This window comes from Pan troglodytes, chromosome 6 (assembly GCF_028858775.2).
Source record: "Pan troglodytes isolate AG18354 chromosome 6, NHGRI_mPanTro3-v2.0_pri, whole genome shotgun sequence".
NCBI lineage: Eukaryota > Metazoa > Chordata > Mammalia > Primates > Hominidae > Pan > Pan troglodytes.
The window spans coordinates 102,863,380-102,887,286 of NC_072404.2; the positions used below are offsets into that span (position 1 = coordinate 102,863,380).

General features: G+C 34.9%; 1 protein-coding gene and 2 non-coding genes across 3 annotated transcripts in view; all 3 read right to left on the bottom strand.

Annotated features, from left to right (window-relative positions):
* Positions 1 to 23,907, bottom strand: part of CALCR (calcitonin receptor) — a 150,120-nt gene that overhangs the window by 54,042 nt on the left and 72,171 nt on the right. Inside the window, exons 3-4 of the mRNA XM_001168038.6 lie at positions 8,311 to 8,387; positions 793 to 946 (exon numbers count right to left, since the gene is read on the bottom strand). Coding sequence (XP_001168038.2) covers positions 793 to 946; positions 8,311 to 8,361 — 205 coding nt within the window. The 5' untranslated portion in view covers positions 8,362 to 8,387. The remainder of the gene's footprint in view (positions 1 to 792; positions 947 to 8,310; positions 8,388 to 23,907) is intronic.
* On the bottom strand, positions 4,208 to 4,302 carry MIR653 (microRNA mir-653). Its single transcript, NR_035970.1, has one exon. It is a non-coding gene; the product is annotated as a microRNA mir-653 (primary transcript).
* MIR489 (microRNA mir-489) lies at positions 5,318 to 5,400 on the bottom strand. The gene has a single exon (NR_035818.1). It is a non-coding gene; the product is annotated as a microRNA mir-489 (primary transcript).

The window sequence follows — 23,907 nt, forward strand, 5'->3', positions numbered from 1 at the left end:
TAAAGTGGGAGGATCGTCCTGGGTAAGAGAGTGAGACCCTGTCTCATATATATATATATATATATATATATATATATATATATATATATATATATAGATTGTAAAAGATCTTATTGAATCTTTTCAAATGCCTCAGGGGACAAGTAGGAGAATTTAAAGGGATGTTGCAATGAGCTTGCCCATCACATCTCCCCTTTTGTTTTTCTATGGGTCCTCTACAGCTAATAGAATATGTTTAGACCTGAAAATATCTGGGCAGTCACATACAGCCATTCTAGAGAAGCTGGTAGATAAACAATGTCTGGCTAGGAGGTACCTTTTTGTAATTCTCCTGGAAAGTGGGGCCAGAAAGTGTGGAAGAATAGTATGGGTTGCCAACCAATTGACAGTTAAAGGGAAGATACTACCTAATTAATCCAAGCAAGATAGGGTTTGATAGGGTCCACCTCAGGCAAATTCTCTGCCCTCTATTTTCCAATTCCCTTTCCTGTCATTTTGTACATCCCCTCCCTCACTCGGTCCTTTATGGTTCCGGCTCGCCAGGTGTGAATACTGAATTATTGTGGTAATTTTATCATGAGGGCAGATGTTAGTCAAATTGCAGTCAGATGAACTTGGGCAAAGAAATTAGGCATATGCACTGCATGAAATACACAAACATACCATAGTGTGAAAACTGCTGTGAAAACTGCTGGCATATTAAATTAAAATTATTCAACACATATTTAACCACAAAAGAAAATGTCTGTAATGGTGTTTCAAACATATGTTCATATATATCCTTCTCTTTACCTTCTCCTTGGTATGCGGGTAACTGCTGCATTCGGTCATAGCATTTGTACTGTGCATCCATCATCTTCTTTCGTCCTACGACGTAAAGAAATGGCTCGGGCTCTATTGTTGGATAGGTTTGATTTGAAAAGGCAGGAAGAATTGGGGTTGGGTGCTGTATTAAAAAGAAAAATCAGTTACTTATAGACAGGAGGAATGGGTGAGCACAAATAAATGAGACAATGAAAAAGTTTGAAAACATTTATTTTTGCTCTCTAAGCAATACTTATTCATGGTCTCTATGTACAGTTTTTTTTCATATATATTACAAAAAATGTTTTTACATTTCATCTACAAATTCTACTGGCACATTTTATATTTGCACTAGTTTCCATTTACTATTGAAAATGGATAACACCTACACACACTCATATACCTCTTTATCAGCTAGGATTGTTTTAACTTTTTTATGATTCTAAAGTTTAGAAGTAAACAAAACAAATAATCTAATTTCCAAAAAATACAAATATGAAATCAACTTTGCCTTACTCTTAAGAATCATGAATCATGTTATTAAAAAATAGACATAGTTCAATAAATATGCTTTTTTATTTGATTCTTTCAGCTAAATTTTATTGGTGCTGTGTACACTGCCAGAAATTTATCCCATCTATTCCATGGAACAAACAAAATATGTTTTCTGCTCCTCATAGTTGACCATAATCTCCTTAAATTGGTTTCAACAGCAGATGACCTGTACAGGGCGATTCATGTTCACTAATGAAAAATCAATGTATTTCTTAGATATTTATCTCAGCACATTTGCATTTTGGTACAGATTGACAATAGTTTTTTTCAGTTTCAGTTAATCATCACCATCACAAGCCTCTCTTTTTCAAAGGTAATGTGGGTGTTTGAAAAGATCACTCTGTCACACTGTTCTTCCTAACTTGTGTTTATAAAGATTTTAATTTCTTTTGTGGCTATGACCAATGTTTTTAGTGGTGTTGGAATCTGCGAATTTTTAATATCTATGTTCTACATAGAGATTTTTTTTCTTTTTTTGAGGAGACCTAAAAACATCAGCCTGCACTGACTTTCCTTTTTCTAAATTTAGGAATGCTGCTTAATTTCTATCATACCCGTTGAAACTTCAATTCTAAGATTGAAGTTTCTCCAATTGTACTGATGGCAGAAGTGGTGTTATGTACTCTTCTATATGTGCTAGTTTCTAAACAAAACTCATCCCTATTAAGTTGACATGTATATTCCTGGCTCTTCATGGTGAATCCTCACTGTTTTCCATGTGTGTCATTGTATATGTCCTACACGACAGCACATCACTAACTGCTAAGCTGTCCAGCACAGAATCCAATCAAAATTCAGAGTTTGGAGAGAGTAGGGAGCAAAAACATTCAGGATGGCTACAGATACAAGGTAGAATTTGAATTGAATCTTGAGTGTGGGAAGTTTCTGCATAGGCACAAGGGGGGTCGAGAAGCCTTTTGGGATGGAGGGACCTTTCCCACAAAAGTCTGGAGGTTGGAAATGACATGCATGAGCCACTGTGAGAAAACCATCTTGCCTGAATGGGAGCATATTTGAGGGTAAGAAGGTCAGGACTTTGCTTTCAAGACTGCATTATCTGAATCTTCAGGTAACAAAAAAAGAGTTAAAACTTGTTTTGTCACTTTGAGCAGGTTAGCAACCTCTCACTAGATCTGTTTCCTCAACCTAGGAAACAGTAAAATAAGAAGAGCGGTAAGAATAATATTTATCATCTGTCATGTTGTGAGGATGAATAAGACAATAAACACCAAGTGTCAGGGACATGAAAGGTTCAAAACATTTTAGCTAATATTGTTAAAACATGGTATATAACATAATATATATGATAAAGATGTTTTGTAGATTTTTGATCAGTGAAGGTTGTGAAAGGAGAATTTTTAGTAAAATTCATGCAGCAGGCATCAGATGTCCACAGGTTAAAGTTGCGGGGTGGGGTGGGGGCAGCCAGGAAGTTGAAGGCCTGGCTGGACTAGATCAGTCCATGTTGGAACAAGAAAGTACCACTCTTAGCACCTTCTCAATAATAAAAACATGAAGGCATATTTGAATACAAGGAATGGGAAACAGTAATAGTCAAATAGCCCAGATAATTAGCCTAGATATTTGGGGAAAAAAATAGTTCCCAAGAAAGGGAAGATGCTGGGAAAGGAAAACCTTATTAGGGGGAACTTCTCCCCCTTGGTAAGTAAGTCCTATTTTGGGTTAGATTTGGAGATAGTAGCAAGCCATCCTAGTGGAAATAGCTTGCAAAGAGAAGAGGGTGAATACTTATCATTATTATAACATTACTGTGATAACTTCAAATGGACACCAATTGTGAATAAGGTTGACACTACTCTTTAAACATTTTGTTGATTTCTAATTTTAATGTCTCTTGAATTTATGTCAGAAGAGAAAGTAATGAACCCATAAAAATGATTATAACTGTGCAAATCCTTTACCAGTGTAGCTGAACACAATTCTTTTGATATATGACACTTTCCCCACTGGTCTTCAGATCAGTCAGCAAATATTGATCAAACTTGATGAGCCCAACATTGTGCCAGATGCTGAGGATACAGTGCTGAATAAAAATAAAATAAGTGTAGCTTGTGCTCTCATAGAGCTTACAGTCTGGCAAGATGGACCAACACTATAAAATATATTTCTGATATTTGAAATTATGAACAATAAAGAATCATCAGTCATAAAATTCTTAGATATTCCTAATGGAATTGGAACACGATTTGCAAAATTTTTAAAAAAGAGTAATTTGAAGGGATTCCATGTCGAGGTTTCTTTTTTTAGTTTATTACTCAACATTTGTATGAATATGTGTGTTTTAAAAATTCAATTACATATTAGGTAACCATCAAAACAAGAATGGATCATGATGCCTTCACAATAGAGACATTAATTATTGGTTCAACTTATACATTTATTTTAGATTCTTCTTTTATGGCTCTAAAATCTTCAGTTAATATGAGAATGATCATTTGATGTATTATTAATTTCTGGACCATTTTCTCACCATCTTCAAATCGAATTAGAAGATGGAACATCATGTCATATATAAATCTTATCTGTCACTTGTATTAGATATGCTAAACACTAGGAAGTATTTTGTTTAAATCTGGCTTTCTTCCCAAAAGTAACATTCTGAATTCTCTTTTTATATGGCTGACAACCAACCAAGAGATTTTCTTGCTCTAGTTGGAAATTCATGGAAACCATAGGCAAATAGTATGTCCAAGGATAACAAGTAGAAAACCCTATGCTTGTATTTTCAATTATATTTTTATTTGCTTTAATGCAGTTTTAACATCAGTAACAGTGGAAATACGACAATCTGTATACGAGTAGTTATAATTCATGCTGATGAAAGTAGCTTCCATCTTATCATTCTTGCAATATTGAAACAAACTCCAGTGAACTTGTTTGAAGCTGGTTCAGTAGAGATTGTTTCAACACTGAAGGAATGAAAAATTAGAACCTCTGTTGTCAGATGAGCAGTAATAATCTGCATCAGTTCCTGGTCTGGTTCACATATGAGCACTGAAGATGGAATTTTCCCAACAGTAGATGAATGTCTCAGTGGCCTTCTTCCTAAAATAACATACCCATTGGGGCATTACGTTTATACATACAGTCATCCCTTGGTATACTCAGGGGATTGGTTGCAGGACCTCCTGTGGATACCAAAATCTGAGGATGCTTAGGTCCTTCATATAAAATGGTGTAGTATTTGCATATAACCTATGTACATCCTCCTGTATTATTTAAATCATCCCCAGATTATTTATACCTAGTACAATGTAAATATGATGTAAATAGTTGTTATACTGTATTATTTAGGAAATAATAAAAAGAAAAATAGTCTGTATGTTTTCAATACAATTTTTTCCTGAATATTTTCTATCCGAGATTGGTTCAATCTATGGATGTATAACCCATGGATACAGAGGGCTGACTGTATAGATAGATAGATAGATAGATAGATAGATAGATAGATAGACAGACAGATAGACAGATAGATATAAACATATAAATATATGTATATGTATAATTTTATATATATATTATATATATAATTACAATCATGGAATTACTACTGCTTAAAAATAACACATATACAAATTTCATAAAGTTTATTAAATGTTAAACTTTTGCTGATAATTTTATACAAATAAGAATTGCTGGGAAAGTGGTATCATTTTCAGCAATACAGAGACAAAATAAAACCAGTAGTGATTGGATGAAACTACCAAGCAATGTAAGAGACTTAAAATATCTTACTTATTATAAGTGTTATGTCTATACTACTTATTTCAGGGGGTTAAATAAAAATATGATTATATGGTCATATTCAGATAGAAATGAGATATTAAGGGCATATTGTTTTTCTGAATAAACATCAGTTTTCAAAGCTTTGCATATAAACCATCTTACATGATTTTTCAACATGCAAACAAACAAAACTCTTAATTGTTGTCCCATGTAGCAGTTTAGCTGCCGTATATGTGATGTCACTCCTAAAGGTTCAAGTAAATGGCGTCACACATACGACCACCAAGCTGCCACCAACAGCAGTAGTCAGCAGCCCAAACATCATCAGTTTTTTTCAGTCGACAAATACTTTGAGTGCCTCTCACATGTCAGGCACTCTTCTAGGTTCTGGAAATTCAGCAGTGAACCAAACTGGCAAGTCACCTGCTCTCATAGAGCTTACATTCTTGATTTTATCCACACTAATCATGGAATCCACAGGAAAGGAATCTGATTTGAAATGGTCATATGCTTATGCAATTCCTACTGTGATGTAGGACAGTCAGTTTGCTTTTGGGTTATAGGCAGTTTCTAGAAGTACAGAGACAGTTACAGAGCTGTTCTTCATGGAACTTTGAGAAATGGTCCATCTCTGCAATAGTTCAACCCACTGAGTGTATGGACCCAAGCTGCTGTGCTGAAGGGAGAGCTTCCTATTGATTGCCACATGCAAAACTGCTCTAAAAAGTATGTAAACCTAGAATCCACAAACTGATGCAACCAATGAGATTTTCATGTCACCATCCTTAATGTTGATAATGTATATAATTATTTTTGCTTTTCAGTTACTTACACATTTCAAAATAAGAAAGGACAAAGCACACTGTTGTAAAAAGTGTTAGCCCTGGTTTTCCCAGGTAGGATCAGATGCCTGGCTGGTGTACTGTGTAATTCTACTTACATTATATAAACAACGAAACTGCATATATCATAAATTCAAAGCAAATAGGTGAACATAGATAAGTAAACAAGTAACAATAACACCTGCTCTGAAGAACCTAATTTTTATGTCTTTGTTATTACCATTGGCTTTGTTGTCATCAGCATCGTCACTGGCATCTTTTTCTGAGAGCTTACTGTATACCAACCGCTGTTCTAAGCTTACTGTATACCTCGCAGGAGGGAGAGGAATTGAGTGGGTGGTTATGGTTAATGGAAAGAGGCTAATTGAAGGTGGTGACCCAAACTGAGACTTTAAAACCTACATGGAAATCGAGTTGATAGAGTTCAATAGTTAGTGTATTTTCACAACAATCTATTGTCTAAAAAGTAATATTTTGGATTAATTAGGAACATTGTCATTAAAATTTTTTTTCTCTGAGAAGTGTCAATGTGAACACAATAAATGTTTTGAAGAAAATGGACATATCAAATTTTGTTTTATGGACAAATCCTCCAAATCAAATATATAATCCAAATACAGAGAGAGAAGCAAATTTCTCTCTGTCACAGCAAAGAGAGCACAAACCCATTTAAGTGCCCTGTTCAGTTATGCTTGCTGGTCAAGAGGTGCCCACGAGCCATAAAATGTTTCTGTCCATGGCTCATGCAAAGATGTGCATTTTTTTCAATATTTAAATTATAGACTACATTAGTAAAAGTTTTGAATAAAAATGACCTACTTTGCTTTTTGAACACACTACAAGTTTTCTAAAGCCTTTGTAATAAAAAAGGTAATTAGATAATCTTCAAACAATTTTGTTAGTATTTAGTTCTTTCTTTCGTTTTTCTTCTGTCATGTTCAATATAATTATTTATGAAACATGATTATTCAAAAATATTCACATATACCAGATCACTCAGGATTTCATTTGAGCTATGAAAAATAACAATATCAATAATATATAGCAATATTTTTACATCCATAGAAGACCACATAAGGCCTGGGTATTTACCGGCAAATTAAAATATTCTATTAGTTTCCATAGTAGTCTTGTTTAGTGTTTTTATTATATTTCCAGTGACATAAAGAAACCTGCATTTCCAAATACTAATTACTTTTAGAAAACTTTACTGTAATTTATCTAAAGAAATATTTAATAGGATAAAATGATAAGACAACCTGACAATAAAATAAGTTATACTCATTATCCAAATAGGTGCAAAAGGGTTGCATTAATAGTCATTCCCATAAACCATTTATTTGATGTACAATATTACAAAATAAAAATTGCCTTACAAATTAAATTAACATTTATGAAATACTAGCAATATTTTTTTCTTGAATAATATAAAGACAAACAGTTTAGACAGACTTGTAGGCGTACAACTACACATTAATAAACAATGGAAATCCTCGAACCCTATGCAAGCTTTGTGTGGGTCAGTATGACAGTATGAGATATTGAGTGATCTTTGCTGCCAGCTGTAATTTATTAGCAAATGTTACTCTGATGTGATAGAAAGGATAAGAAGCAAGGCAGCTCCACATTGATTTACGTAAAATTTACTCATCTCCCTTTCATGTGCTATTGAAGCTGATGTGATGGTAGGTTAACAATGTTGACACAAATAATAGGCATTGATAGTGTTCTCTAAGATGATTATATTTCCAATTACTTGCTAAATCTTTTAGGAATAAAACAATATAGAATTACACAAACTGAACATAATTTAAAAGATTGGAGAAAAAGTTATAGAATAACAGTGGTATATAAAGACTTGAAGTTTCTGTAGTCAGTTTTTGATGAAAAGTACATTTGAAATCAATAGCCAGACTGAAAGAGTTCAGAAGTTTTAAAAGAATTGAACAGCCCAGATGTTTTAAAAGGATTGAACAGCCCAGAAACTATCATTCAAATCATAGTTTTGAACTAAGATTCAAAACATAGTTTTTTCAACATGAAAACATTTTACCTGAGAATATTATTTACCATCTATGTTAATTTCTAAGATAATATGGAGATGTCTAAAATTAATGCTAAAGTTTTGTAAACAAAACTCAAATTTCTGGGTAGACCATAAACACTAATTTAAATTAGAGACAGTTCAGAGGAGAGATTTGTTAACAAAATATTAAGCAAAATAATGGCTTTGAGGAACTTAGTTTTGGATTCTGGAGACCAATGCCTACCCTTGCAAATACTAATTAAATCACACTCAAAACATTCCTCCTTATTCAGCATTCTTCATTAGCATGGCTTTGAATACTTTTGTTTTACTTACATTTAGAAGAAGAAACAGTGCCAAGCACCGGCTTGTAAATGTGAACCTCATTTTTGGTTTTTGAAGATCTCTTTGTCCTAGAAAAATATAAAAGCAACAAAGACTAAAATTAATATATCTCTAATATTGGCTATGGCATTTCATTTTCATTTTTTCTATTTGACTTAAAGAGGATCAACATCCCAAGACACCCTAAAAAACACACGTAAGAAAAAACAGTATGCTTGTGATGCAAACGCAGTGAAGATTCCATTGCTTTTCCTGTCAACTAGATTGTTGTACCTGAGGCCCTCCTATTAAGAAATTCTGGCACTACCTTTGCATATTAGGACAGAAATAAAGACATTCCAAGAGAGCAAGAGCAACCCATGTCAGCTTCAATTAACATGTGTCATTAATAGAGCTGCTGAAAATTGCAATGAAGACGTCCACCAAGAAGTCACCTCACTGGACATGAACAAATAAAATCTATAATTTGTGAAAGATTAATCATCATGCCCTCTAGGTAGTCTAAGGCCAACTCTAAAAGTAGCCTTATTTAAAGCTTTGAGTAATTTTCTTTCCTATAAATGTTTCCTTAAGCTTCAAGTTGCTAGTAAGAACAAATTTCTTCCATAGCAATGATTGAGCATGTCATTTAACAGCTCACCATTCATACTGAAGAGCATAATCATCCAAACAGGCTGCTTAGTCACAAATATCAAATGGTTTCTCATGGCTCTGCAGATAATTTTACACAAGAAAACAAAGGGTTAAACATTTGAAATATACATATATTTCTTTTCATCAGTGGGAGTTGTGTGAAACCTACATTCCAACTAGGGTGAGTGGTTATGATTGTATCTTAACTGGTAAGTTCCTGTTGCACTATATCTACTGTATTACCTATAGAATTTACCTATCCTTTATCCAGGAGAACTTCCCCAACATAGCAAGACTGGCCAACATGCAAATTCAGGAAATACAGAGAACACCACTAAGATATTTCATGAGAAGATCAACCCCAAGATACATAATCATCAGATTCTCCAAGGTTGAAATGAATGAAAAAATATTAAGGGCAGCCAGAGAGAAAGGCAAAGTAACCTACAAAGCAAAGCCCATCAGACTAACAGAAGACCTCTCAACAGAAACTCTACAAGCTAGAAGAGATTGGACGCCAATATTCAACACTCTTAAAGAAAAGAATTTTCAACCCAGAATTTAATATTCAGCCAAACTAAGCTTCATAAGCAAAGAAGAAATAAAATCATTTCTGGGCAAGCAAATGCTGAGAGATTTTGTTACCATTTGGTCTGCCTTGCAAGAGCTCCTGAAAGAAGCACTAAATATGGAAAGGAAAAACCAGTACCAGCCACTGCAAAAACACACCAAAATATAAAACCAATGGCACTATGAAGAAACTGCATCAACTGTTGTGCAAAATAACCAGATAGCATCATGATGATGGATCAAATTCACACATAAGAATGCTAACCTTAAATGTAAATGGACTAAATGCCCCAATTAAAAGACACAGACTGGCAAATTGAATAAAAAGTCAGGACCCATTGATGTGCTATATTCAGGAGATCCATTTCATGTGCAAAGACACACATAGGTTCAAAACAAAGGGATGGAGGAAAATTTGCCAAGCAAATGGAAAGCAAAAAAAAAAAAAAAAAAGCATGGGTTGCAATCCTAGTCTCTGACAAAACAGACTTTAAACCAACAAGATAAAAAAAAAAAAGACAAAGAAGGCCTTGCATAATGGTAAAGGGAACAGTTCAACAAGAGCTAACTACTCTAAATATATATGCACCATATACAGGAGCACCCAGATTCATAAAATAAGTTCTTAGAGACTTACAAAGATACTCAGACTCCCACACAATAATAGTGGGAGACTTTAACATTCTACTACCAATATTAGAGAGATCAATGAGACAGAAAATTAGCAAGGATATTCAGGGCTTGAACTCAGCTCTGTATCAAGTGGACCTAATAGACATCTACAGAACTCTCCAACCCAAATCAACAGAATATACATTCTTCTCAGTGCCACATGGAACTTATTCTAAAATCAACCACATAATTGGAAGTAAAACATTCCTCAGCAAAAGCAAAAGAACTAAAATCATAACAAACAGTCTCTCAGACCACAATGCAATCAAATTAGAACTCAGGACTAAAAAACACATTCAAAACCACACAATTACATGGAAACTGAACAACCTGCTCCCAAGTGACTCCTGGGTAAATAATGAAATTCAGGCAGAAATCAAGAAGTTCTTGGAAACCAATGAGAACAAAGAGACAATGTACCAGAATCTCTGGGACACAGTTAAAGCAGTGTTAAGAGGGAAATTTATAGCACTAAATGCACACATCACAAAGCTGCAAAGATCTCAAATCGACACCCTAACATCACAATTAAAAGAGCTAGAGAGGCAAAAGCAAACTAATCCAAAAGCTAGCATAAAACAAGAAATAACTAAGAGCAGAGCAGAATTGAAGGACATAGAAACCCAAAAAACCCTCCAAAAAAATCAATAAAACCAGGAGCTGGTTTTTAAAAAAAATTTAAAAAATAGATAAGCCACTAGCTAGACTAATAAAGAAGAAAAGAGAGAAGCACCAAATAGACACAATAAAATATGAAAAGGGGGGTATCATCACTGACCCCACAGAAATACAAATTACCATCAGAGAATACTGTAAACACCTCTACACAAATAAACTAGAAAATCTAGAAGAAATTGATAAATTCCTGGTAACCACCCAAGACTAAACCAGGAAGAAGTTGGAGCCCTGAATAGACCAATAGCAAGTTCTGAAATTGAGGCAGTAATTAATGGCCTACCAACCAAAAAATGTCCAGGACCAAATGAATCCACAGCTGAATTCTACCAGAGTTACAAAGAGGAGCTGGTACCATTTCTTCTGAAACTATTCTGAAGAATTGAAAAGGAGGGACTCCTCCCTAATTCATTTTATGAAGCCAGCATCATCCTGATACCAAATCTGGGCAGAGACACAACAAAAGAAGAACACTTTAGGCCAATATCCCTGATGAGCATTGATGCAAAAATCCTCAATAAAATACTGGCAAACTGAATCCAGCAGGACATCAAAAAACGTATCCACCATGATCAAGGCGGCTTCATCCTGAGATGCAAGTCTGGTTCAACATACGCAAATCAATAAATGTAATCCGTCACATAAACAGAACCCAAGACAAAAACTACATGATTATCTCAATAGATGCAGAAAAGGCCTTTGATAAAAGGCAACATCCCTTTATGTTAAAAACTTCAATAGACTAGGTATTGATGGAACATATCTCAAAATAAGAGCTATTTATGACAAATCCACAGCCAATATCACATTGAATGGGGATAATTGAAAGCATTCCCTTTGAAAACCAGCATAGACAAGAATACCCTCTCTCACTGCTCCTATTCAACATGGTATTGGAAATTCTGGCCAGGGCAATAATCAGGCAAGAGAAATAAATGAAGCGTATTCAAATAGGAATAGAGGAAGTCAAATTGTCTGTGTTTGCAGACAACATGGTTTTATATTTAGAATACCCCATCATCTCAGCCCCAAAACTCCTTAAGCTGAGAAGTAACTTCAGCAAAGTCGCAGGATACAAAATCAATGTGCAAAAATTACAAGCATTCCTTTAATCCAACAATAGACAAGCAGAGAGCCAAATCACAAATGAACTCCAATTCACAATCATTACAAAGAGAATAAAATACCCAGGAATACAGCTAAAGAGGGATGTGAAGGACCTCTTCAAGGAGAACTACAAATCACTGCTCAAGGAAATAAGAGATTACACAAACAAATGGAAAAACATTCCATCCTCATGGATAGGAAGAATCGATATCATGAAAATGGCCATACTGCTCAAAGTAATTTATAGATTCAGTGCTATTCCCATCAAACTACCATTGACATTTTTCAGAGAATTAGAAAAAACTACTTTAAATTTCGTATGGGATCAAAAAAGAACCTGTATAGCCAAGACAGTCCTAAGCAAAAAGAACAAAGCTGGAAGCATCACACTACCTGACTTCAAACTATGCTATAAGGCTACAGTAACCAAAACAGCATGGCACTGGTACCAAAACAGACATATAGACCAATGGAACAGAACAGAGACCTCAGAAATAACACCACACATCTACAACTATCTGATCTTCAACAAACCTGACAAATACAAGCAATGGGGAAAGGATTTCCTATTCAATAAATGGTGCTGGGAAAACTAGCTAGCCATATGCAGAAAACTAAAAATGGACCTCTTCCTTACACCTTATACAAAAATTAACTCAAGATGGATTAAATTCTTAAATAAAAACCACAAACCATAAAAACTCTAGAAGAAAACCTAGGCAATACCATTCAGGACATAGACATGGGCAAAGACTTCATGACAAAAATGCCAAAAGCAATTGCAACGAAAGCCAAAATTGACAAATGGGATCTAACTAAACTAAAGAACTTCTGCGCAGCAAAAGAAACTATCATCAGAGTGAACCAGCAATCTACAGAATGGGAGAAAATTTTTGCAATCTACCTGACAAAGGTCTAATATCCAAAATTTACAAGGAATTTAAACAAATTTACAAGAAGAAAGCAAACAACCCCACCAAAAAGTGGGCAAAGGATATGGACACTTCTCAAAAGAAGACATTTACACAGCCAACAAACATATGAAATAAAGCTCAACATCACTGATCATTACAGAAATGTAAATCAAAACCACAGTGAGATACCATGTCACACCGGTCAGAATGGTGATTATTAAAAAGTCAAGAAACCATAGATGCTGGTGAGGCTGTGGAGAATGAGGAATGCTTTTATACTGTTGGTGGGAATGTAAATTAGTTCAATCATTGTAGAAGATAGTATGGCAATTCCTCAAGGATCTAGAACCAGAAATACCATTTGACCCAGCAATCTCATTACTGGGTATATACCCAAAGGAATGCAAATCATTCAACTATAAAGATACATGCACACGTATGTTTATTGCAGCACTATTTACAATAACAATGTCATGGAACCAACCCAAATGCCCATCAATGATAGATCGTATAAAGAAAATGTGGTACATATACACAATGGAATACTATGCAGCCATAAAAAGGAATGAGCTCATATCCCTGCAAAGGATGAAGCTGAAAGCCATCATCCTCAGCAAACTAACACAGGAACAGAAAACCAAACACCACATGTTCTCACTCATAAGTGGGAGTTGAACAATGAGAACACATGAACACAGAGAGGGTAACAACACACACCAAGGCCTGTTGGTGGGAGGGGTGCAAAGGGAGGAAACTTAGAGGACAGGTCAATAGGCGTAAAAATTTTATTTTTTAAAAAGAAAAAAAATAAAATATGCACTCACATATTTTAAAAAACAAAAATAGTAAAAAAAAAAGTATTTACAGATTTTTCCAGATATAAATTACTGTCTACAATGTATGCCTATTATACTTGTCCCCAAAAGGGTAAATTCTATTCAGTTTACCTATTGGCATAACAGGAAATTGAGAATGTAAATTATAATTTTGAAATATCATTTTATATGTTGATCATTATTCATTGTTTCTGATTTATTTCAAGTCCACTCAGTAAATTAGAAGCGTACACGCACACACGTATTAAGTGCTGAGGCACTACACGAAATGTAAATATGAGCTGGATGAGATATGATTCCAGTATAAGAAGTTGAGCATCTGAGTGGGGAAGGGTATAAATGATATAAGATGTGGCAAAATAACTCAAATGCAGACTGGGTAAAAGGTTCAATGAAATTGCAAAAATATAGGGCCTTATAAGATGGTTATATAATTTTTGATTGGGGGATCAGGGAGGGAATTATATTTTGAGATAAAATTTGAAAACCTGAATAGGGTTTTGAAAAGCAAAGACCTCCTAGTCAGAGAAAGCACATAAAAACAACATATGGATCTAGGAAAACTTAGGATAACTAAAGAATAATGAATATAACAGTTTAATTTAGCTGGAGAATAAAGCCTCTTAGGAAGTGGAAATTGGGCTGAAAAAGTAGGTTTTGAGTGCTTAGGAAATTCATTACCCAAACTACCCATTTGGCATTCTGTGTATTTCTATGTATTTTCATCTACATAAATACACATCCTAACAACCTTACCTAATGCTAAACCCTTTCAGATAAGAATTATTTTTTAGATAGCTATATATCTCTGGCACATCACAAAATTGCATACACGTTTATTATTATTGATAATGATGGTGGCTTGTGATCTAATGAGTTAAATAAAACATGGAATTCTGATTTTTTACAACTGTATCCTTACCACACCACCACATTGGCAAATCTAAATGTATTATTTTCTCTGTCCATTTTCTTGCATTTCTCATATCAGTGACTTCCACAATTATCCATGAATTGTATGAATGAGAAAGTCGGGATCATTCCTGATTCCACTCACTTCTTCATTCCAAGCTTCTAGTCTCTAGGACTCTCTGGTTCCATCTGCATTTTGGGATCTTTTCAAACATGTCCATCCTATCTACTACCTTAGTGCAGGTCACCATCTTTCTCTTCAGTTCCCTGGCAACAGCCTCTAGACCAGTTTCCCTGCTTCAAGTTGTAATCCCTCCAACTCGTGTTCTATATTAAAATGAGTGCAATTTTACTCTTCTTTAGCAATTCCCTACAAACTTTAAGTAAGTGCAAAGAACCATTGGCTAGGAATACAATACAGGACCCCCTTAAAGTAACAAGCACCAGTGTGATCATGAAGAGAAATAGAGAAAAATTAAAATTGTCTCTTAGATTTGTGGCTTGCTAAAAGGACAGATAAGAAATTCAGGAGAGGAAAGTAGGTGGAGGAGGCAAACTTTTAATTTGTATCTTTCTTGTTGATTGGGAATATACTACCTCCATATATTGGGTGAGACTTATTTCCTGGTGTGAAAGTTGGAGTTTTTGAGATGTATACACACTTGTGAAACTGACACAGTTTTCTTTGTCTACATCTTGCATTTTACAAAGTACAAAGAAGTCATAGACATACATTAAATTCCTAAAGGTGACTGCTCATGATTGTCCTGTAATGTAGCCTCTGAGAGAAGAAGGATATGTAGAACACCACGGGTGGTGCCAGAATTAAAAGCCAAATCTCCTCTTGACATGATCCTACTCATTAATTCCAAATGTGAGCACTAATATGGCGAGAAACCAGCTTCTTTATGAAGGTGAATATGTGGTGATTGGATGGTTAATTGATAGTACATGGTACCATCCATGTCATGTAATTGATATTTTGCAATGTAGAAGTTGCTGTTTGACTCAACAGTGTTATTAAAATGAGGAGCATTGGAGGCAATGGGAGACTTGTCACTTTAAGGTGAATGGGCTGCACAGTCATCTTGCTGTAGAAAAGGGGACCCCCATGGTCTTAAAGCCCCACACATGACATTTACACATGTATCACAAACAGCTTATGAGAACAAAAATAGTATGAAAACAGATCTGAGAGTGAATATTCGGAAACAACAGAGGGGATTTAGATAAGAAACAATTTCTTTTGTTTTGCCTATTAATTGAAGAGGTCTTAATTTTAAAGACTTGCATTATTTGGAACCATAACAAATGCCTCATGCCCAAACTATAGTAGATCTCTGCTCACCAACCCTGCCTCTAGTCAGAAAAGTTGCACTGCAGTTGTCCTGGGTTAAACAATGCCTTGTAGATATATGATTTTTTGAAAAAAAGCACTTTATGGTGACTCCTGAGGAGGGGAGAAGAAAACATATACAGGTAGAGCTGTGAAGAAAGGAGGTGCTTTATCAGTTTCAGAGAGAAAAGCAGGCAAGGAAGAGTAGAATCAGGCTGAAGAATGAGATAATTTCTCTTTCCTGAGATTATTAGAAGGAAGAAAAGAATGGGAGAGAGAGTTAATGAGAGTGATAACTGTGGAAAATCCGGGATGAACTGACAGAGGCCAATGGCTTAGTTGAAGAGATGATTAAAAGACAGAATGAAAGGATGGATAGATTGGGGGTGGAATCTAGGGACTGATTAGTGTAGGATTTAAAACAGGCAAGATTCAAGGTGATATTGTTATGTTCACAGTTCAGTGACCTTCAGGAGAATAGCTGACCTGAGCCTTAGAGAGTGAAACCTGGACCCAGGTAGAAAGGACAGTATCACCAAACAGCAGTTAGTGGGTATGAAATGCACCTTGAGAACTTTCAAATTGGAATGGAAATAGGCGATACAGAAGACCTGCAACCAGAAAATCATCTGGTACACCAGGAAGATCACTCAAAGAAAATCAAAACAAAGTTTAACTTTGACATAAGATTATTTGTTTACTTGCTTCTTGATGAATTACCATCTCCATAGCAAGGATTTTGTTCACTCTTGCAAACCAAGAACCTAGAGAAGAGCCTGGAACATAGTAAATGCTAGTAAATGTTGGTTGCTTGGTTTAAGGGATAATTTAGGGACAGAACCTAAGGAATGTCAATCTATAATTTAGTAAGACAGGAAGCATTGTTCTTTACTTAAAGTGCCCTACTCGCGGAGCCAAAAAATTCTAATTTCTGCTTCTCCCTTTATTATTATTATTTTTGAACAAAGAGCTTCACTTTTATACCAGGTTCTTATCTATAGAATGACTACTTAGTCATGCCCTCCTTGAATAGGAGAAGTATACAAGACCTGTCTCAGTAATCTGGCTCCTTAGGGTAATGATTTCCAACATATCTTTTAACCACTTTTTTCAAACAAAAACCTGGACAGGAGCCCCATCCTGCCAGAGTCAATGCGGACCCTAAACCAGATCAATGTGGAGCCTAAAAATCTGATTGTTGTGACTGATTTAGAACATGCAAATGAAGAAACCATTGTAAGAGGTTCAGTTACTGGTGGGACAACCGAATCTATACTGGTTTGTATCCACAAATGGGCACTTGCCACTAATCTTCTCTCCAGAAAATTGCATCCTGGGGTGGCAAAAGTGGGTGGATCAGTGGGAATCATTTATTCTGTGAATAAATAAAATGAAAATCAGTAAATCAATGATAATGATTGAACAGAATGTCTTCATGTAAGGGGAACAAATTTACTTGAAAAGCAAAGTTAAATATCTTTATTTTTTGTGGAAAGAGTACAAAATGTCAATGTCTGAAAATAATGTGTCTATTCTTATAGATCAGCATTTCCAAAAGCATGTTCCATAGAAGAGCAGCAATCCCATGAGAAGCAGCATAAAATAAAGTTTCCATGGCCAAATAAGTTTAGGAAATTAAGTCTTTCCTATTCTCTCAGAGATTTACTATAGACATTAGCACTTTAAAGACTCTAATTTTTCTGTACGAAAAAGACCCCTTTGATGTTAACTCTTCATTTCCCAAACCTGATTGACCATGAAACACTTTTATGGTGTGATAACAATTAATAACCCATCTATAGAATATCCTTTGGAAAATGCTCTTTTAGCTCAATGGCAATTTCTAAACCACTCTAGTTGATTAAGCCTGCAAGTCATGAGAACGAGCTGCCCTTTCACTTATAATTTTCTCTCTTTCCCCTTCATGAAGCAAAAGTGGAATTTCTGAGGCCTTCAACATTCTCTAGCCTTGGTACAAAGCCCAGTACTATAATGGGCATCTCACAGGCGATTATTCCTTCGGAGCAGTATTTGTCAAGAACCTTTCCACCAATATCTTGGCTATGAGAACAAGGAGTAGGATGAGGAATGTGGGCAAAGAGTAGTGAAAAGGAACATGGCTTGTCTCAAAACAGCTATGAGCTGTTGTCACCCAAGGCCTAGAATCTTTTCAAATATAAAATTTGGCATTTCTTTCTAGACAATTCTATTTAATATGTTTCTGTAGATGCAGTCTAAGTGAATAAGCAAATGAATTTTGTGAAACCACAGGATAGGCTGGTTTGTTGCCACAGCAAAGCCTTCTGTTTGGATAACTCCTTGATTATATAACCTATTTGAAAATCATTCTTCATTATTACAGGAACTAACTTGCCAAGGCATAATATGGCCATAAACCCAATTTATGTTGCCACATAAAGCAAAACAGAGTGCCTTCCTACTCTCCTCATGAGTTTAAAATGTCTATCTAAATCCAGGCTCCAAGTCTAGCTGGTAGAAAGACTTGGCACTTTCTGCATTGGAGAGCTGTTCTGGGTAAACAGCGTGACACACAATGTAAGAGAAATAATTCAGATGATAGGGGAAACAGAATAAAAATGATGTCATATTGAAAGAAATAAGACTTTTTCTTTTATTCATGTCAATGACCTGACTCAGCTATGTATTTTTACATCATGCTAACTTAGCTCTTATTGAGCACATTGAGCTCTTATAAACTTAACCACTTTGTAGCTTGCATTATGTGTATACATCATCTAATTAGCATTTAATAGTTACTGTGTTTTCAGTACCATGCTAGATTCTTACATACATGTTCTTTGATTTAGTTCTTAAGACAAAATGTTGTAGATTCTCCTTTTACACTTAGTTTGTGGATGAGCAACTCAAAGCTCAAGGAGATTAGGAGATTAGGTTAGTTTCCAGTCATGAAGTTACTGAGTGGACAAATCAGGTGTTCTGACTCCTAGTCCTGTGCCCTCAGAGTGGTCTCTCCAACCACCAAGCTATTTCTGTTTTAACAATATCCCTGACTACAACCAGCCCAGGGCTTTCCATATCATACTTGTTCAATACATGTTTTTTGAGGGTATAAATGAGGAGAAGATCTAACAGCATGTCCTTCATATCTTTTCAGTTTCCATGGAGAACCCAGTCTCAAATCACTCTTGATCTCTATTATATCTATTTATCAACTCATATGTTATTTTCACTGTTATTTTTAAGCACATAGATGATGTTTTTATTATCACTGCCTAGAAGTTTAAAGACCAAAAGCCCACAGTCCAGAAATCCCTGGTAGGAATAATCCAGCATGGATATATATTTCCAGCTATTAATGGGAAATGGCTAGAAAGCACATTTCTACTCCAAGATGCTAGCCTAACCCTGGTGGAAATGGTGTAAACTACTTGACAAATTTTGAAAAGTTACTGGACACGTTTTTGTCAGAATTTCTACTCTAAGACCCATCTCCTTAAGTGACTTTAATTATACTTGCTAATGGGAAACAAAACAATGATATAAGATTTAAAATGAAGCAATGATGTATACTAGTTTGGTGGAAGTTTTCAAAAATAAGTAGACTTTACTTCGAATTTGAGTACCACATCCTGTGTAACAGAGTGGTTAAATACAAGACTCAACACAAAGCCTTGCACATAGTAAGTGCTCAATAAGCATTCAATGAATGAACAGATACATGACATCTAAGTAGTTGGTCAGGCAACATTAATAAACAAGGAGATCTTAGAGAAATGGTTCAGAATTGTGTGCAGTTCAGAATTGTGCCATTACTCAAATGGCTATTATTAATGGATAATTGGATGTGATCTGTCTAATTAAAACTAATTTAAGAAAAAGGCATTGTAACCTCACGTATACTTTATAGTATTGGAACTCCAATAACAGCCATGATAAAGGGGAGATAGAAACTGTTTGATTCAAATCAATTTAATTAAAAATACATCATGCATTTATTAGATGTGTTTCAATGCTTTCTTAAGATAAAGCTGAACTTCGATATGTGAGAGATTGGGAGAAAAATAATCCAATCTAAAGGATAAGCATGAAGATACTGGAATCACTAAGCATACTGAAGAAATCTTAAGTGGGCTAATTCCAAAATCTGTGTTCTTAGTCACTACATATAGACTGTCATACATGAAGAATAAAGTAAACTCAGTTTTGGACAAATGGAAATTGAATTATCAGAAGGGTCTTCTATTTTGAGAAACTGATTGTAATTAGCATGTTCAAGGTTTCTTTGTTAACTTTTCAACTTCTGTTAAGATCAACTATGGCAAATATTAGAAGAAAAGTCAGTATGGCATAATGGAAAAAAAATAGTGGGCAAAGGAATAAGAGATCCATATTGTAATCCCAGAAGAACTTCAAACTCACCACATGACTCTTAAGCATGTTACTATATCTTTCTGGGCATGCATTTCATTACTTATAAAATTAGACAACTGGACTATAATTAAAGGTCTTTTTCACTCCAAGATAGGCTCTAATGTAACCATCACTAACATACAAAACATGTATTTGGCAGACAGAGACAAGATAGCAATGTATAGATAAATATTGACTCTACTTGACATTGTAATAGAAAATAAACTAAAACAGAATTTCCACATTGATTTTACAAAATATGATCTCTGTGAACACTCATTAATAACAAAAAGAGGAATGAGCAGTCCACTGGAACAAAGTTTGTGAAATGTGAAATACCATGTGCTTTTCTCTGGAAATTCGCAAGTATGTTAGGATATTAAAAGCTCTGCAAAATTCTGCAACCATGGATCCTCTAAATAAATTCATTTAAATTAGCTGTTATTTCTAATTACATTTACCAATATTAACGTGCAATGAACATTCAAGGAATGGATGGCCACGGCTGGGTAATAATTCACTTCCATTGATTTCCTGAATGAAAAGTATGTTGGTCTCTTGATTAGCAGAAAAAGCTGCAGTAAAAGGTAAATGTTGCAGACTTATCAGCATTTCTTTATTATATTGGAAAATAAATTGCAGGACTTTGCCATGCTTGTTTGGCTAAGTGAAACTCTGGTAAATATATGATTGGTTAAATATGTTGGTGCTTGGTTTTGAAAGTCCACTTTCACAAATACTGATGAATTACCCTTCTATTATATCTTACACAGGAGACTTACTGAGTGGAACTAAATTGGTTGCCATAAGTTATAAACTCTTTTAAGCCAAGTTTTAAAATATTTATGTAGAAGTCAATGACACATACATATGAAACCATTCTATAAATACCAACAGGAATTTAAAATGGTAGGATTAAGATATAGTCCTTATACAAAATATCATCTTGTCCTTATACACACACTGTTGAAAAAATCCTCTTTCAGAATAAAGTACACCTGATTTTATTAAATGATGAAACTGGAAGGGATCTTAGAATGCAAATATCCCCAACTTCTCACTCTATAGATGAGCAAAAGAAAACCTACTGAATGATTTATTTTAAATCTGTTTGAAAGTTAGTGGAAGAGCTCTAATTAAAACTCTATCATAGGGTCCAACCTAGTTCATGTTCTAAATTACTAATCTGTCTCGCATTAAAGATTTTTCCTAGTTGGCTTCAATATTCTGCAGTGAAGTTCTAAAGCTTGGTCTAGTAGGGGCAGAAATAACCATAACAATAGTTCATCCTCTTGCCCAGTTTAATTTCTCTTAGTCACCTTTAACATTCTGTTTGGTTCTGATATCAAGACTATTTTAAGAAAGAATGCGCTTAGACTTGAATAAAATGAGGTTAAAGAAAAGGACATCTGGGGTGTTGTTCAACGTATTTAACAATTGTTGCCACTGCAACATCCACCAATTAGAACAATTGCTGGCTGTTAGCCACAGGCCCTGTTGTACCAATACTTACTAGCAATAAACCAGTCTAGGGTTCTTAATTTTATGCCTCTCCCCCATAAACTTGCTATGCATTGTACATACATTTATCTTTGTATGTTTGTGTTTGCAGAAATGGAGGTGGGGTAGAATGAAGCAGAGCACTTATTGTGTTTATAAATTCACTCATCAAATATTTACTGAATCCAAATGCAGGACTTGCTCTTACGGAGTCTTTCTGTATTGCAGAGAAAGCTTGAATGGGAGCTATCCTCATGCACCCCCTTAATACACATATCTCCCAATCCTCTCACCACTTATGGGATTTCATACAAAGATATTTCATCTAGAACCTTATAAAAGACAAGCTTGCTCCTGCATTTCCAATTTCAGTGCATATATTTACTAATAAAGAAAAGCACCATCAAATGTAATTTAATCATTACAAACTTTCCTTTTCTTCCTATTAAATTATTTAAGAATCCATTTTCCTGAAATTTGAGTGCCCTTGGAAATTATCCTTTCTTCACAGCTGTGTAAGTAGTTCAAAAGGTTCTGTAAAATTGTCTAGATTCCCTTGAAAAACAGAGCAATTAAGTGAGATTAATGATATAAGGGATGGCCAACCAAGTTGGATCTCTAAATGTCAGCAACGATATACAAATAGTTCTCATCATAGCAGTTGTTTCCCACCATGACCCTAAGAGCTAAGAATCAGTGGTCTGATCTGACGAACTTTATCTAAAATGATGATGTTAAAGTCAATTTCAATGTGCAATTTAATTTTTCAGGTGAACTGAACATCCTGCTTTATTCAAGAAAGCTTAGTCCTTGTGAGAAACTTGCATATGACTCACCTTGCCAGTTCACGTTTAAAAAATTGGCACATTATAATTTTACAAATTTATGAGGTACAATGATGAAATCACCAGTTCACTTTTTAAAAATTAAGTATATAAAAAATTACAGCACATAAAACAGGGTTTAATCAACCCCACAAACTTAATCAGGAATACCAAAGAATTAATCTTAACTAATGTGATTTTGTTTGGGGATGCAGATGGGATAATAACTGAGAAGTTCAGTTATTTCGGAACGTGTCTAGAGGCATCTACATGACTTAGATCCATAGGTAATCCGATTCATATTTTTCCGATAGCTGACTCATATTTCTAAGACATCTTGTATCTCCTCACCTCTCTCTGGTGGTGGTACGCATTCAGTGATAGGAGCTAAAGAACGCAGTGCAGAACTAAACCAGAATTTATGCAAAGTCAATGAGCTGAATTGAAATAACTGAGTTGACTAAATTAATCTGAGCAGGATCTGTCGCTTTTCCTAAAGGAACCCTGACTAGCAATAGCTTCTCCAACTGCCAGTTGACTCTAACTTAAGTTCACTGCTTCTCTGCTGTTGCTAATGTGCAGGTTCTGGGTCCTGAACTAATTGCTGCCAGGTGGGTGACAGGAAACAGAGCTCCAATCTTGTTCTCTGTTCTGAGAGAAAATTCTGATATTCTTTGGAAAGATATAGATGAAACCTAATGTTTATCAAGAAACTCTGTCTGTTATCCTTCTTGGCTGATACACAAGAATATATGGTAGTCTTTGGTCAAATTAAAACATTAAAATGGACTCCTTTTTTGAAGAGGGGTTGGGAGTAGGGGATAACTAGTGGGAAAGGAAGGAAGGAACTAAAATGAACTGAATGCATATAGGAGCCAGGCAATTTATACACATTACATTATCCTCCTATGAAATGCAAATAGGCATTTAAATCTCCACTTTATATATAAGGAAATAAAGGTTCACAGAAGTTAAGCAACTTGATTAAGATCTCACAGTCAATAAGCGGCAGAGACAGAACTTGAAAACAGTTCTTACTTCAAAATCTATTTTCTTTCCACATTTCACACTGATTCTAGAAACATACGTATTTAAATAAACATGCCCATTGAAAATAATGAAGTTTGAAAATAAGTTGTCAATGATTTTTTTCTTTAATTGATCTACTCTTAAAGATTATATAACTATCTTCTGGCTAAGTTTCGCTGTATTAACAT